Source organism: Dermacentor albipictus, unplaced genomic scaffold (genome assembly GCF_038994185.2).
Source record: "Dermacentor albipictus isolate Rhodes 1998 colony unplaced genomic scaffold, USDA_Dalb.pri_finalv2 scaffold_12, whole genome shotgun sequence".
Lineage (NCBI taxonomy): Eukaryota > Metazoa > Arthropoda > Arachnida > Ixodida > Ixodidae > Dermacentor > Dermacentor albipictus.
The window spans coordinates 14,698,184-14,710,881 of record NW_027225566.1 but is presented as its reverse complement, the minus strand read 5'-3'; the positions used below and the strand labels follow the sequence as shown (position 1 = coordinate 14,710,881).

The following is a 12,698-nucleotide window of genomic DNA, read 5'->3' as shown; positions in this document are numbered from 1 at the left end:
AGAAAATGTTCACGCAGAAACTCCTCTGGAGAAACTCCTCTGTCTAAGTATACATGCGTAAGCATTGTGTTACTTGCTCATCTCCACCCAGCCTGCTGTCAGTATCAATGTTACGGAACTTGATCCGACCAGTATAAACCGTTATAAACCTGCATTGGTCGTTATCAACCTTATAGAACATTCGTTTATCATGTTCGCTATCGAACACGATAAGGCAGATTTAATTAGTAAGGAGTTCATTACCGCACTCAAACCCATGGCCCTTTGTTTAATTAAGGTGAAGTTAATTAGCCACTGTTAATTGCGATATAGTTAATTAAGACACTCAGACCCTCGATCTTTGGTGGGAGTAGAACCCACGACCTTCGGTCATAATTAAGGTGAATTGAGGTTAATTCAGCGAGACTACTGCAAAACCATCCCTACATTTGCTGAGGGAGGTATGCAATGCTTTACTGATGGTTGGGATGCTTGTTTTGAGCTTGTTCTTTATTGAAACGTATGCTGTTCTGTGTGTTGTATGTGTAATTTCAATGAATGTCTGCACTGTTCGCTTCACTTTGCTGAGCGCTAGTAGCCTCTGCTTTACGTGGGTAGGAGCTATTGCTTACGGGGGTATGAACTTCTCATTGTCTTACGTGACAGACAAATTTCTCATTTGGTAGCCATAGAAATGCTTACGCACTTAAGTGTCCGACAATTACTATACTACCTAATGCGAAATTTGAGCTCAGCTCGGTTCGTGATATATGGAGGCAAACAATTTGAGACCAAAATCACCGCACCGACTGGCTGCAGTGGGCCAGTGCCGTCAGCGCGTTCACAGACGGAGGGGCAGTATGGGAACGCTGGCATGACGAGCTGTATCGGCGCCAACTGTAATCGCTGCAATCGTTCATCCACCATGGGAATGATGCCATGTACATGAATTTGTCTGATCTTCGTTCTAGTGGATTCAGACGTTCTTGTGGCTTTGTTTGTTACGCTTTATACGCCTTCACTGCCGTAAATTTCAGAGCAATCTATACTCTTCCAAGTGCAGAAGATGCTGCGAACACGCACAATCGCTACTAATTGCAAGGCTTCAGCTTGTCGAAGTGGCAAAATCGAAACGCGCCGAGTGTCTCAGGGCACTCGCTTGCCCGCGATAAATTCGTGAGGGCGTTTTATGTCGCCTGTCGATGCATGCGTCCGTGGCGCTATCATTTCAATGTCGGGCTTCTGTGCTAGAGGTCCTGTGTCGAATCGTGCCGTCGGACACAGGAGATTGGCAAAGAAGCTTGAGAACAAGTTAACGACCGCGGAAAGAGCGATGGAACGAAGAATGTTAGACGTAGCGCCGAGAGACACGCAGAGAGCGGTGTGGAGAAGACAGCAAACAGGAAATGGAACTGGGCAGGTCATGTAATGCGTTGGTTAGATAACCCGTGGACCATTAGGGTTACAGAACGGATGCCAAGAGAAGGGAAGCGGAGTCGAGGACTACACAAGACTAGGCGGCGTGATGAAATTAAGAAATTCGCAGGCGCAAGTTGGAATCCATTGGCGCAGGACAGACACAATGGGAGATCGCCTTCGTTTTGCAGTGGACATAAAATAGGCTGACGATGATAATAATGATGATCGCGATGATGATGATTGAATTATTTGTAACGCGGTACTTTGTTGAAAGTGACTAGTTTACAAAGACACGAAGCCTCTAGAAGCTAGACGGGCGAAGTTTAAGCAAATCCATGTATTTCCCATAATCCCCATGCTGGCTCAATGGCTTCCATTGCACCTCCCGTAGACGCCAGCGCCACAGTTTCTATTAGTAATTATTGTATGAAACTCTATCACTCATAGTACATCGTCAGTTCTGGAGCCGGGCTCGTGTGTTTATCAGGCGAGAAATCGAAAAACTGCCGACAGACATGCAAAAACCAATTGACGCATGCAAATCCAGCAGAAAGCGGGCAAGGAAAGCTTCGCCTAAAAAAAAGCAATGTATACGATTTTCTTATCTCGCTGCTTTGTCATTATTCGCCATCGAGTCAAGTTATAGGGAGAAACGCATCACGCACGAATTCGTTTGGAGTTAAAGGATGCAAAAACTTAGACGCAGGACAAAGCACGGGTCTGTCCGTCACGCCTGCTGAGCTCGAAGCTATAAACAAAGCATCACGCTCTCAATGCCCCAGCAATTCTATGCCAGCGACAAGCGTCCGAAACAGGAGCGCCGCAGGACCCAGCACGTGCTCCCGCCGCAGTTGACTGTAACTCCTGTCCGGGCACTTTATTTCGAGAAAGCCGCTTGCCGACTGCACGACTAAAAAAAGGCGCACCCGAGGAAGCGAACCAAGAAAATGAGAAAGCCAGGAAGGAGACTGGACAGGAACGAGACCGCTATACGCTGCGCTGGAGACGCTCGTTACAAATGAGAGCGGCCCGCTAACGAGTCGCGTGCGCGGGGAGAGCGCATATATAAGAAACGCGGCACGCGCATGCAAAAGGGCGTGCGCGGATAGTTTGCTCGTCCGCCCAGCTTGTTTCGCTCGCGATTTCTTAACCAAAACAGGGCGACCGGGAAAACAAGGAAAGGTAGCAAAGAGCCGCCGATCTTGTCAATGAGGTCTCGCGGGAACGAATGGCGCGCGGACGCACGCAGTCTCGCCACAGTGCGCTGGCGGCTGCGGGCCCTCGTTGGTGCCCGGCCGGCGGCGACCGACGACCGGGGTTCGATTGTGCCTGTGGCTGGCGGGACAAACAAATGGCGATCAATGGACGCGAAGGAATGCGAAAGCACGCACTCGACGGCGTGTGGAGGCGTCTACATATAGACCTTTGCACCGGAGGCCTCGAACCAGAGAGTCGGAAACGAATATCAGGGCCCCGGTAGCGAGAGTAGCTAGCGTCTCATAGTTGCCCTCTCTTGCTGGTCTGTCACGCGCGCACTTCCCGCATTGACTGCACGACGATTTCGCGATTTTAAGCGGGAGACACACGGTCCGATTCGGTGTCCGATCCGGCGTCCGACGCGCCGGAACGGCAGCTGGAATCGAGGCGTTTTGCCGTGCCGAAGAGCCGGATCGGACGTCAAGCGTGCGACAAACCGGGCAGATTTTCATCGTCCGACCACCGCACTATCGTCTGGCCGCAACCAATGACAGCGCGGCTGGCATGTGACGTTCTCTGACGTTCCCTCCAGGGAGGCGGCGCTGGCTGGCCGGTTTCTCGCACTGTTTTTTTTTTCTTGCCTGCTGCAGTTTGTTTCCGACACGGAATAGTTACCAGTTCAGTGAACTTATTTCGAACGTGTGCCTGTTATGCAAAGCAGCGCCTAGTACACTAGCACTAAGCTACTGGCGAGATCGGGAGCCGCAACGCGAGGGCATTTCGCGGGCAGATATCACACACCGACCGTCTGAGCGAGGCTGCTCGCTTCGCTTGCACGTTTGCCCTTCGTAACGACTGCGTCGAGTAAACCAATTGTATTTAATAACGGGCGACCTAAGTGTACAGTGTTAATTGTTTTGGCAAACATAAGCGCTCTTCGACGAGCTCGGGTTGGATCGTAAGCGCCGTCGGCCGCGGCGTCTGCTTAGCTAGGCCTACCGACCCTATCGCTCGCTGTTAGCGGAGTCGTCAGTGAACAACGCGCCGTCGCGAAGTGTTATGTCACTCGCAGGGGCATAATTTTATTGACAGTGTTCGCGTAAAGCGAAGCAGTGTTGTGCAGAGTTGTTTATATTGAGTTTCTCGACGTGGCTATGAAGTCAAGCTGGGGGGCTGGATCTGGGCGGAGCTTACGTGCCGCTCGATCTTTCGGATGTACGCACCGTGTGCCCCGAATCGTCGTATGCCGCATGCCGGAGCATGCGGCGCCGCACGTCGGATCGGACGCCACACTGCGCTGTGTACGGTTGTTCAAACACCCAGAAGAAGCGCAATGCAGCACGCACAATGTTCTACAAGAGGACTGCGGCTGCAACATGTATGTACCTGTTGTATAGGTTTCCTGCCGACGCGGTACTGAAGCATCGCTGGATTAGCGCTGTAAATCGTAAGGGATTCGTCCCTACGGAGTCGTCGCGCGTCTGCTCGATTCATTTTATCGACGGGAAGCGGATATCTGAGAATCCAGAGCCGATGCTCGGATACGCGAGGAAGGTAAGATTCGCTGTGTGTGTCTCCATCATCAGCCCCTAATGTTTAGATGAGCTATTAGTATGCAAATATGAGCCAACAAGGTCAAGTCTTGGCCTTGTTGGCTCAAGGCGGCAAGCTGACAGTGGCTGACGTCGACGCCATTCCGCAATCGCACGGACTGATTCGCAGCCACGGGCGCTCGAAACAGGAAAGTATTCGCCTTAATGCGTAAAGCGACACCTCTCAATGCTGGTGATACTTGCACTAAAGGTCCAAAACGACGCTGAGGAGACTTACGACATGGAGAATCATAGGTGAAAGCAGCTGCAGCACTGAGCTGACGCTTCCCGGCGCTATTGGGAAGTCGCATGCAGTCGTACGGCCGCTGCCAGCAGGAAAGTTTCCGTCTCGATGCGTAGCCTAGGCCTCTCGACACTGGTGAGAATGGCATGAAAGTGGCAAGACGACTCTGTGAAGGCCGAAGATAGGGAGCAACACAGCTGTAGAAAGCAACTAACGTTTTTAGATCTGTTTGTTGATAGCAACAGCAGCGCTGAGCAGGCTGAGGCTGAGCAACGACAGTCCAGTATGGCATCGCCGCCAAGCAGACGCCAGGCGGCGCCAGCAGTCCAAATATGGTGGCGCCCGTAGAAGCCTCAGTGCAAAGGTCTATTTCGCGCGACTGACGGTCGCAGCAGGAAGGCCGCATTGTCGTACGGAAAACATTTCCACACTGAAATCTAAGCATACGGAGAAGTCACAGAATTTCCGTGCACCGGCCGATGCAGAAACGTGGCGCGAATAAACATCTACTGTGACGCCCCCGCAAGGACCAAATCGCTGAATGAGCTGCGAAGGTACTATCTGCAGTGACGGCGAATCGCGTCGCGCGAGGCCGCGACACAAAGTATAGCTTCTCGCGGAGCTGTTGCATGCAGCCGAGCGACATGCCGTGTCTACTTGCAGAGCGATGTTATCCGTTGGTGCGAGTGTACAGCTTAAGCACCGCGAATGAGCGCCACTGCTGCGGCGCTCCTTCGCACGCGCACTGTTGGCCACGTGTCGTACGCGCGGCGCGTCGGCGATCGCGCTCCCGTTCGATTGCAATCGCGTTCCCTTATTCGCGCCCTTACGGCGGAAAAAAAAAAAATGGCAGCTTCCGCAAGAGTGACGATTCCATCGAGTGCAACAGCACCCACTGTCTCTTTTCGCATATCAATAACTGGCGCTTTTAAATTTTAAAATAATTCCCGGATTTCACGTGCCAGCGGAACGCATAGTGTGTGCACTCCCGAATAATTTTCACCGCCTGGGATTCTTTAACGTGCACTTAAATCTAACTGCTCGAGCGTTTTTGTATTTAGCCTCCACCGGAATGCGGCTACACGATCGAACCAGTCAAATGAATAATCCATTGCAATTGGTTAATCATTTAATTACTGTTCCAAATCACGTGCTGGCAATGAAGAATTTGTAGGAAATTGAAAGAAACTTAAGGTTGGCATGTTTTCAGCGAGGTACCTTTTTTATTTTTTCACGCTGATAAAGAAACCCTGCGAGAAATGAAAAAAAAGTGTCACGTTAATAACCGTCCGCGCGCATAAAAAAACAGCGCCATCAGACAAGCTCCACAGCAGTTCGTGGCTGCAGAGTTGGCGCCTTAGCGTTGATGAAGAAAGAGTGCCGATAACAGGTGGTTGGTGCATCGCGGAAACAGTGCGCTCGCTATAACTCCTGTGGAGTGTGTTTGAGGGCGCTACTTTGCGACGCGCGCGGGCGGTTAGTCACCCTTTATTTTTCATCTTTCGCGGGCTTTCTCGATCACCCGATAAAAATAAACGGCACAAGGTACGCGGCTGAAAACGTGCCAGATTTGTGTTTTTTTTTATTCAATTTGCCACAAATTCTTCATTTACAGCACGTCATTCGGAGCAGTGATTTAGAAAATAGCTAACTGCAATTAGTCATTAAATTACAGCGTCAACAATAAAATTATTGACTGCTGCTCTGCTCAATTGTGAACAATACGCCCTTGGCTACCTTGGCGTAGAATGGCCCGTCTTTCTTGAAAAAAAAAAAACGCGACGCAGAATAGCGGGGACAGCCTGTATAGTGTGCGGTCGAACAACACTCACTGCGCGTAACAAGTTTTCTCGACGATTGTGAACCAAAGCTCGGTCGGTGCTGCCCTTCGGTCTTCTAACACCGCGACGTTCCTTTAAAATTATTTTCTTGCCATTCGTAAAATAGGTGGCGCGCAAATCAAGAGGGCGTGCAGGTATCACTGGGCGTCTTTTTCTAGCCGGATTTTTTTTTCTCTGCTCTTTTCGCGCTCTGGAACCGTTGGTAAGCAGATGGCCGTGGGCGCGGCGCGCTTAGCACTTCCGTATGCGGTGCGTTCAAGATGGCGACCGCACGAATGGCGTCAAGTTCGAGCGCGCGTCGAGTGAACGCGCTGCGCCGATTTCTGCCTGGGCCCGAAACTCATCGGCAGCGCGGATCGATGAGGCGCAATTAGTGGCGCCCGCCTAGCGCTCGAGTGGCGCACGCCTCCCAGATGCTTGGAGGGTGTGCGCGCTAACCGGTTGCTCCGTTTGTTCCCCCAGCATCACCGCTGATTCGCTGGCTTATTACGCTTCTCTACACGCGGTACACGCGGACGCCTTTATACTTTATTAGTGGTGCGCGCTGGCACAGATGTTGTCGAGTTCTATTCATGGCAGCTGAGCCATACCTCATTGTTCATTGCTACAGCGCTATTTTTAATGCACCCACGCTTCCCTTACATGCACGGAAACGTATCCAAATTGTGCAAGTAAGGGTATGCCGAGTCCAAGTAACAACCCCCGATGCGCCGCTTGAGCAGCCGTCCTGTATATACAGCCAATGCTCTCTCGCCGGCAGTTATCGGGAATTCTGCGTTATGCCCAACTTCGCCGCAGTTTCCGGATGTTCGGTTCAATGCTTCCACACATTTTGCTTCTGCCCAAAGCGCAGCGCCCAAGTCTATATACCCTGGTCCAACTTCCAAATCAATCCTCGCTGCTTCGCCGTTCCTCTCTGAAACTGCAGCTGCCTGCACTCCGCATCCGCTTGGCAGTGCCCACCCCCGGAACTCAACTTTCATGCGCCCACGGCGCGCGACTCAGACCGACGATGTGACAGATCCGAAGGGCTGCGTTCCGCCATATACTACTTAGCTCCTCTGCCACGACTGCCTCAGTCGTTCGTAAACATATGCCGCGACTACGCTTACGCTAGCGTGAACGCGACTTTCGCTTTATTTCCTCGTCTGTGCGCTTTCGTTTGACTGCGTTCACTGTTTTTTTTTTTATGCGCAGCTGCGGCTCAAGGGCTATGCACGGTTGTGCTGCTGAGCAGGAGGTCGTTGGTTCGACTGCGTAGAGCAGCTGCATTCCTACTACGGAATCCAACAGCTCTCGTGTGCAATTATATTTAGCATAGGCGCAGGTTCAAAAGCCCCAGAGGTTCCCTACACGGCCTCCTTCGTTGCTTAATGTACAGCTTCGAGGTTTGAACCCCGTCTACTTTTCCCCGTTATCTTGTTGTACGGTTTGCGTCATATGCTGTAAAAGCCTTCATTTTCGCGCGCACTTAATTTACGCGAATTTCGCGATTTGAAAAAGTCGCAAAATTTAAGAGCACGCTAAATTTTAAGGGAAGAAATGCGACCCTTTGCGGCAAACAAAATATTTATTTTGGCACGTAGTTCTGCTAGATGTATCCCCTAAAACGTGGAGAACTTGATTTACCGCACAAACTTGGGCTATGCCACTACTCTCCAATGCTGTAATCTTGGGACTAACTCCCAGGGAACGCCATGTATGCTTGAATCAACCAGGCGGCGTGCATTAGTTGTTTTTTTATTATTGAAATGAGAAAGAGATGTGGTCACCCTATAATATCTACCCCTTTTCAGCATTTGCCATTGCGCTTCTGAACAATGATACATGATACAATCTGATACAATGGACATGATACAATCTTTCAGTGGCTGCCGGGACATTGCGGCATCGTTGGTAATCACCTCGCCGATGACGCTGCCCGACGTGCCCAGGCTGGCACACTGACACTCTTTATACCTTTATTCAGAGCAGACGTTGCAAGAGAGCTTCGCAGTATTGCTCGTACCATCACTTTCAGTTACTGGCTTACACCACAGAACTTTAACCGTCCTTTATACAGCTTCGACTCATCACTGAAACTGAAATTACCAGCAAACCTTGCACGATGTGACCCAACACTGCTGTGTCGGCTGTGGGTAGGAGTAGCATTCACTATCGCCTACAGCTATAGTATTGGAATGGCGGACTCACCGCTGTGCACTAACTGCAAGTGTAAAAAGACCATCAGTCATCTTCTGTGCCACTGTTCTCGCTTCGACAACCAACGTCAGATTCCCCATAGTGCCTTGAATAGACTGGATGATAGGCCGTTCACAGAGGTAAAAGTCTTGGGAGCCCAGCCTCACAGTTCATCAACCCAGAAAGTAATTTGAGCGCTTCTTCGGTGCCTGAAGGCAACAGACTTGACTGTAGACATCCTGCACCTAATTTGTGCATGTGAAAGTGGGATAGCGACTCATGACCTCTCTCTCTCCCTCTCTCTATTTCACTCACTCATTCCCCTCCACACGTGTAGGGTTGCAAGCTGGACTCAGTCTGCTTAACCTAATTGCCTTTCCTACCTCCTACCTCTCTCTCTCTCTCGCTCGTGGCCCTGCAGCTGCATCGTGATTGTGTCAGCGTATAACAATGCATGAATGAGATCTGCATTCCGGACTTTAACATGCCGTTAAGATGCTCGTATGTACGGGCCATTAGAAGTGAGCCGCAAGGCACAAGCCGGAAATCGCGAAATTTAGTAGTCGCAATTAAGCCCAAAGTCCCTGATTAGCTGAATTATAGGGCTATAGTTATTTTTTTTTTCGTGCGGAGCACGGAGTTATTTTTGCATACATGTTCTGCCATGCTATTCCTAAATAAAACTATTCCTTTCAGTTCTTTAAATCGACCCTCGTCAGCTACGACTTGCAGATCCGGGTGGCAACGCACGCAGCATACCACTCGAACCGGTTAATCGTGGAGAAATGCGTCGGTTTCGGAGCAGACTTGGAACGTAATGGTTGCGCTACAGTGTAGCGGGCCTTGGCGCAAAGTGGCCCACGGCGGCGACCGGCGCTGCCCTTGGTGCAGCAAACTCGGTGGGATGCTTGCGACAGCGATGCGTGCACTCACAGAAACGGCGCAGTTTGAGCGGCGGCGGGGGGCCACGTTAGGCGGGAGTCGCCGCCGGCTGTCGTCGACTTCGCGGCAGCGCTGCCCAGCGTCCTTTCGCGAGTCGGGGAGTCGTCATGGCCCGGCGCTTGTTCCTCTGGGCGCAGGAAGAGCGCCACACCGCGCCGGTCACCGCTCGCCCGGCCCCTGCGACCAAGCAGGAAATGGTAATAAGACGGAGGTCTATAGAACACACGGCTTTCACAGCATAGCGTTGACGGTTGAACGCGTACAAGCACTGCATTCCACCGGTGCTATAGCAAATCGAGCACAAGCTGCACCCGCCGCGGTGCGGCTATGAAGCTGCGTTGCTGAGCGCTAGGTCGGGTGCCCCGACCGCTGTGGCCACATTCCGATGGAGACGGAATACGGAAGCGCTCGCGTGTCGTGCATTGGGTGCACGTCAAATAACCCAAAGGTGGTCAAATTTAATCGGAAGCGCTGCCCATACGGCGTCGCTCATAACCCAGTGTGCATCATCCGGGCCGTTAAACTGCATCGTTTAATTTTTTAACTTGGAGGAAAAGAAACAAGCTTAAGAAGAAGCGAATAGCAGCGCAAAGAGCAATGGAACAAAATATTACGTTCAAAGAAAGGAACAGTGGGGCTAGAACCAGATAACACGAAGGAGGGTAGCCAATATTCCGGTTGAGATTAAGCGGAAGAGATCAAGTTGGGCAGCCCACGTATAATGCGGGGAGCAGATGACCGGTCGTGGGTTACAGAATGAGCACCGCAAGACAGTCGAGGACGGCAGATGATAAGCTGGTGTGAGGAAATTGTGAAATTCGCAGGAATATAGGACGGAGTCAACTGACACAAGACGCAGGTACGCGTGCAATACCGTAAGAAGCATTCCTCCTGCAGTCGACATAAATAAGGTTGATGATGATCATAAAGATGATAGCTGCCCCGAGTGCAGGCCAGGGTTCAGCAGCCTGCGGGGTGTTATGCGCCATGTATTAGACCCAATACCGGACGCAAGTTTACAGCATCTCATAGCGAAAAGGCATCCACAGACATTTAGGCTGCATTACATTGCTGATACGTACAGCTTATCATAACGGACCGTACAAAGATGAGCCAGGGCGACAAAAGACTCCCTTTCTGTCCTGTCCACCAAGCACAGTCTAGTGTTCTCGAGAATAAGGACATTTCTGTGCCAACAACGGACGCCATGTATTTCTAAAAGCATGGCGTCCTATTCAGTCTTAGTCCTAGTCTTATTCAAATGTTCCCCTCTGAAGTCGGTCAATCTGTTCGCAGTGGCAACTTTTCGAGATGTCTTGGCATCGCTCAATCGCGTATCCGTTTTGTTAATGCACCACACATGTCCACGCCTGGAGCGTGATATCGACAAACATATCTCTGTAAACCCTTGCACCATATATAGAGGTTTGCGAAAGGCTAGACCCACTTACACAGTCCGCAACATCTAACGGGTAGACAATGACATCACGCAGTACGGTGCCCCTCGGACTTACAAAAGCTGCAGCTAACCAGAGTTTTACTGTAAATCAGCTTTATTTATTTATTTATTTATTTATTTATTTATTTATTTATTTATTCCGGCCAGTTTTCTGATATGCTAGAAAGTGTACAAACATTTTCCAGATACCATGATGCCCGTTTCTTTTATTACAAAACACAAATAATTACGGCATAGCCCCACCTCACGATGAATGTCGACAGTAATGCGCGAGCTTTGAATCAATACCGTGACACAAAGTATTGCCACCGTCGAAACGAGTTGTGTTTGACGCGTGTACTCCAGCAGCACTCCTCTTTCGCGATTCCCTAAACACACACACGGCGCCACCTAGCGCCACCACTGCGAAGCCTGCGCGTGGCCTCCGAAGTGTATGGCAATCCGGTGAGGAACGCGTCGTGAGGTCACCGGGCTCCTCTCTCGCGCTCCTTTCTGGACACATTGCGCCATCTAGTGGCGTCGCCGAGAAGTCCGCGCACGGTCTCTGAGAAAAGAAGCATGACGCGCCGGTGCCTGCGAACGCTGAGAGTTGTTCCCTCGCTTGCCGCACAATAAGCTGCACATACTCGGGACCCAAGTTGGAGAGAGGGCGGCACATACCGAGTCCACTCATGGCGCAGCTCTCTAAAGCTTTGGCGTGAAAGGTGCTGATTGAAAAGCGGCACATACCCAGTCTATTTGTGGCGCAGAATAAAGGGCAAAAAAGTGTTCATGGCGCAGCCTGCTAATGCGTTGGTCCTCCTTCCCCTGAGGGGCCCTTGAAGGGGGGGTTCGAATCCACTCAGCATCGAATAAATTTAAAGCATCGGTTTCGGCATTGTAAAGCGGCACGTTCCTAGTGGCACATGCCTAGCCCTACCAAAGGTGGCATCAAATAGGTTCATTGAAGGTCAGCACAGACCGAGTGACACATACTCCAGGCCGGCGTCAAAGCGTTTCTTCGAACAGCGCTGCCAACTCAGTCCACAGTGGCCCGTATCGTCGTGAAAGAGATTACTTGAAGAGCGGCACGTGTGTACACATTGCCGCATACTCAGTGACCGAAGTTGGTCCGATGGTTGGCTTCGTAGTTTGTTACCTCAGCACAGCAGCCCAATGCGCTACCCATTTGACCACTGACTACCCAGTGAGCCAGGTAGGCCGGAAGACGGTTAGATAGATAGCCTCAAGCATTGAAAATACGTCCAGTGGATTGAGCCCGCGAGCAAACACACTTTTTTTAGCAACTGAAATATTCCATTCTGTTCATTGTATGTTATGCGTAGCACCTGATGGTTGCCGTGATCTCCCTCTCCTCTATTTTCCGTTTGTTTTTCCGTTTGTTTGCTTGATTGTTTGCTGGCTAGCTAAATTGCTCCCTCACTCGCTTGTTCGTTTTATTTCAACCCGAGGAGTCTGAACCCGCACGTGCGGGTAGCCGCTTCACTGACGGCTAGCCGGTCACGCGCAAGTGGGAGCGAACCGCTTTCTCGACGGAAGTGACATTTTTTTTTCCGACATCGCGCAACACACTGACCGCGTTCACCCGAGGGTCCGTGTGTGCTCGCGTGCTCGATTTGACGCAAGAAAAACATGCAGCGCGACCAACTTAATGGAAGGCAACCTCAGCGCGAGCGGCTAAACGTCGAGTTCATTATAGCGTGCACTTTGGCACGGAGAGAGCTGCGGGACGGATCTATCTGGAACGGGTTAATCGAGCGCCGCAGTCGAAGTGGGGCAGGTTGTGCCTACCCACCGTGCTCGGATTTCATTTCCGCAATTCCCGCGTTTTCTCTCCTACGCTT

At 51.0% G+C, this 12,698-nt stretch overlaps 1 protein-coding gene across 1 annotated transcript in view; it reads right to left on the bottom strand.

Moving 5' to 3' along the window:
• Positions 1-4,528, bottom strand: part of LOC139051529 (uncharacterized) — a 57,161-nt gene extending 52,633 nt beyond the window's left edge. The window contains exon 1 of the mRNA XM_070528499.1: positions 4,426-4,528. Coding sequence (XP_070384600.1) covers positions 4,426-4,440 — 15 coding nt within the window. The 5' untranslated portion in view covers positions 4,441-4,528. The remainder of the gene's footprint in view (positions 1-4,425) is intronic.
• Between the last annotated feature and the right edge of the window lie 8,170 nt (positions 4,529-12,698).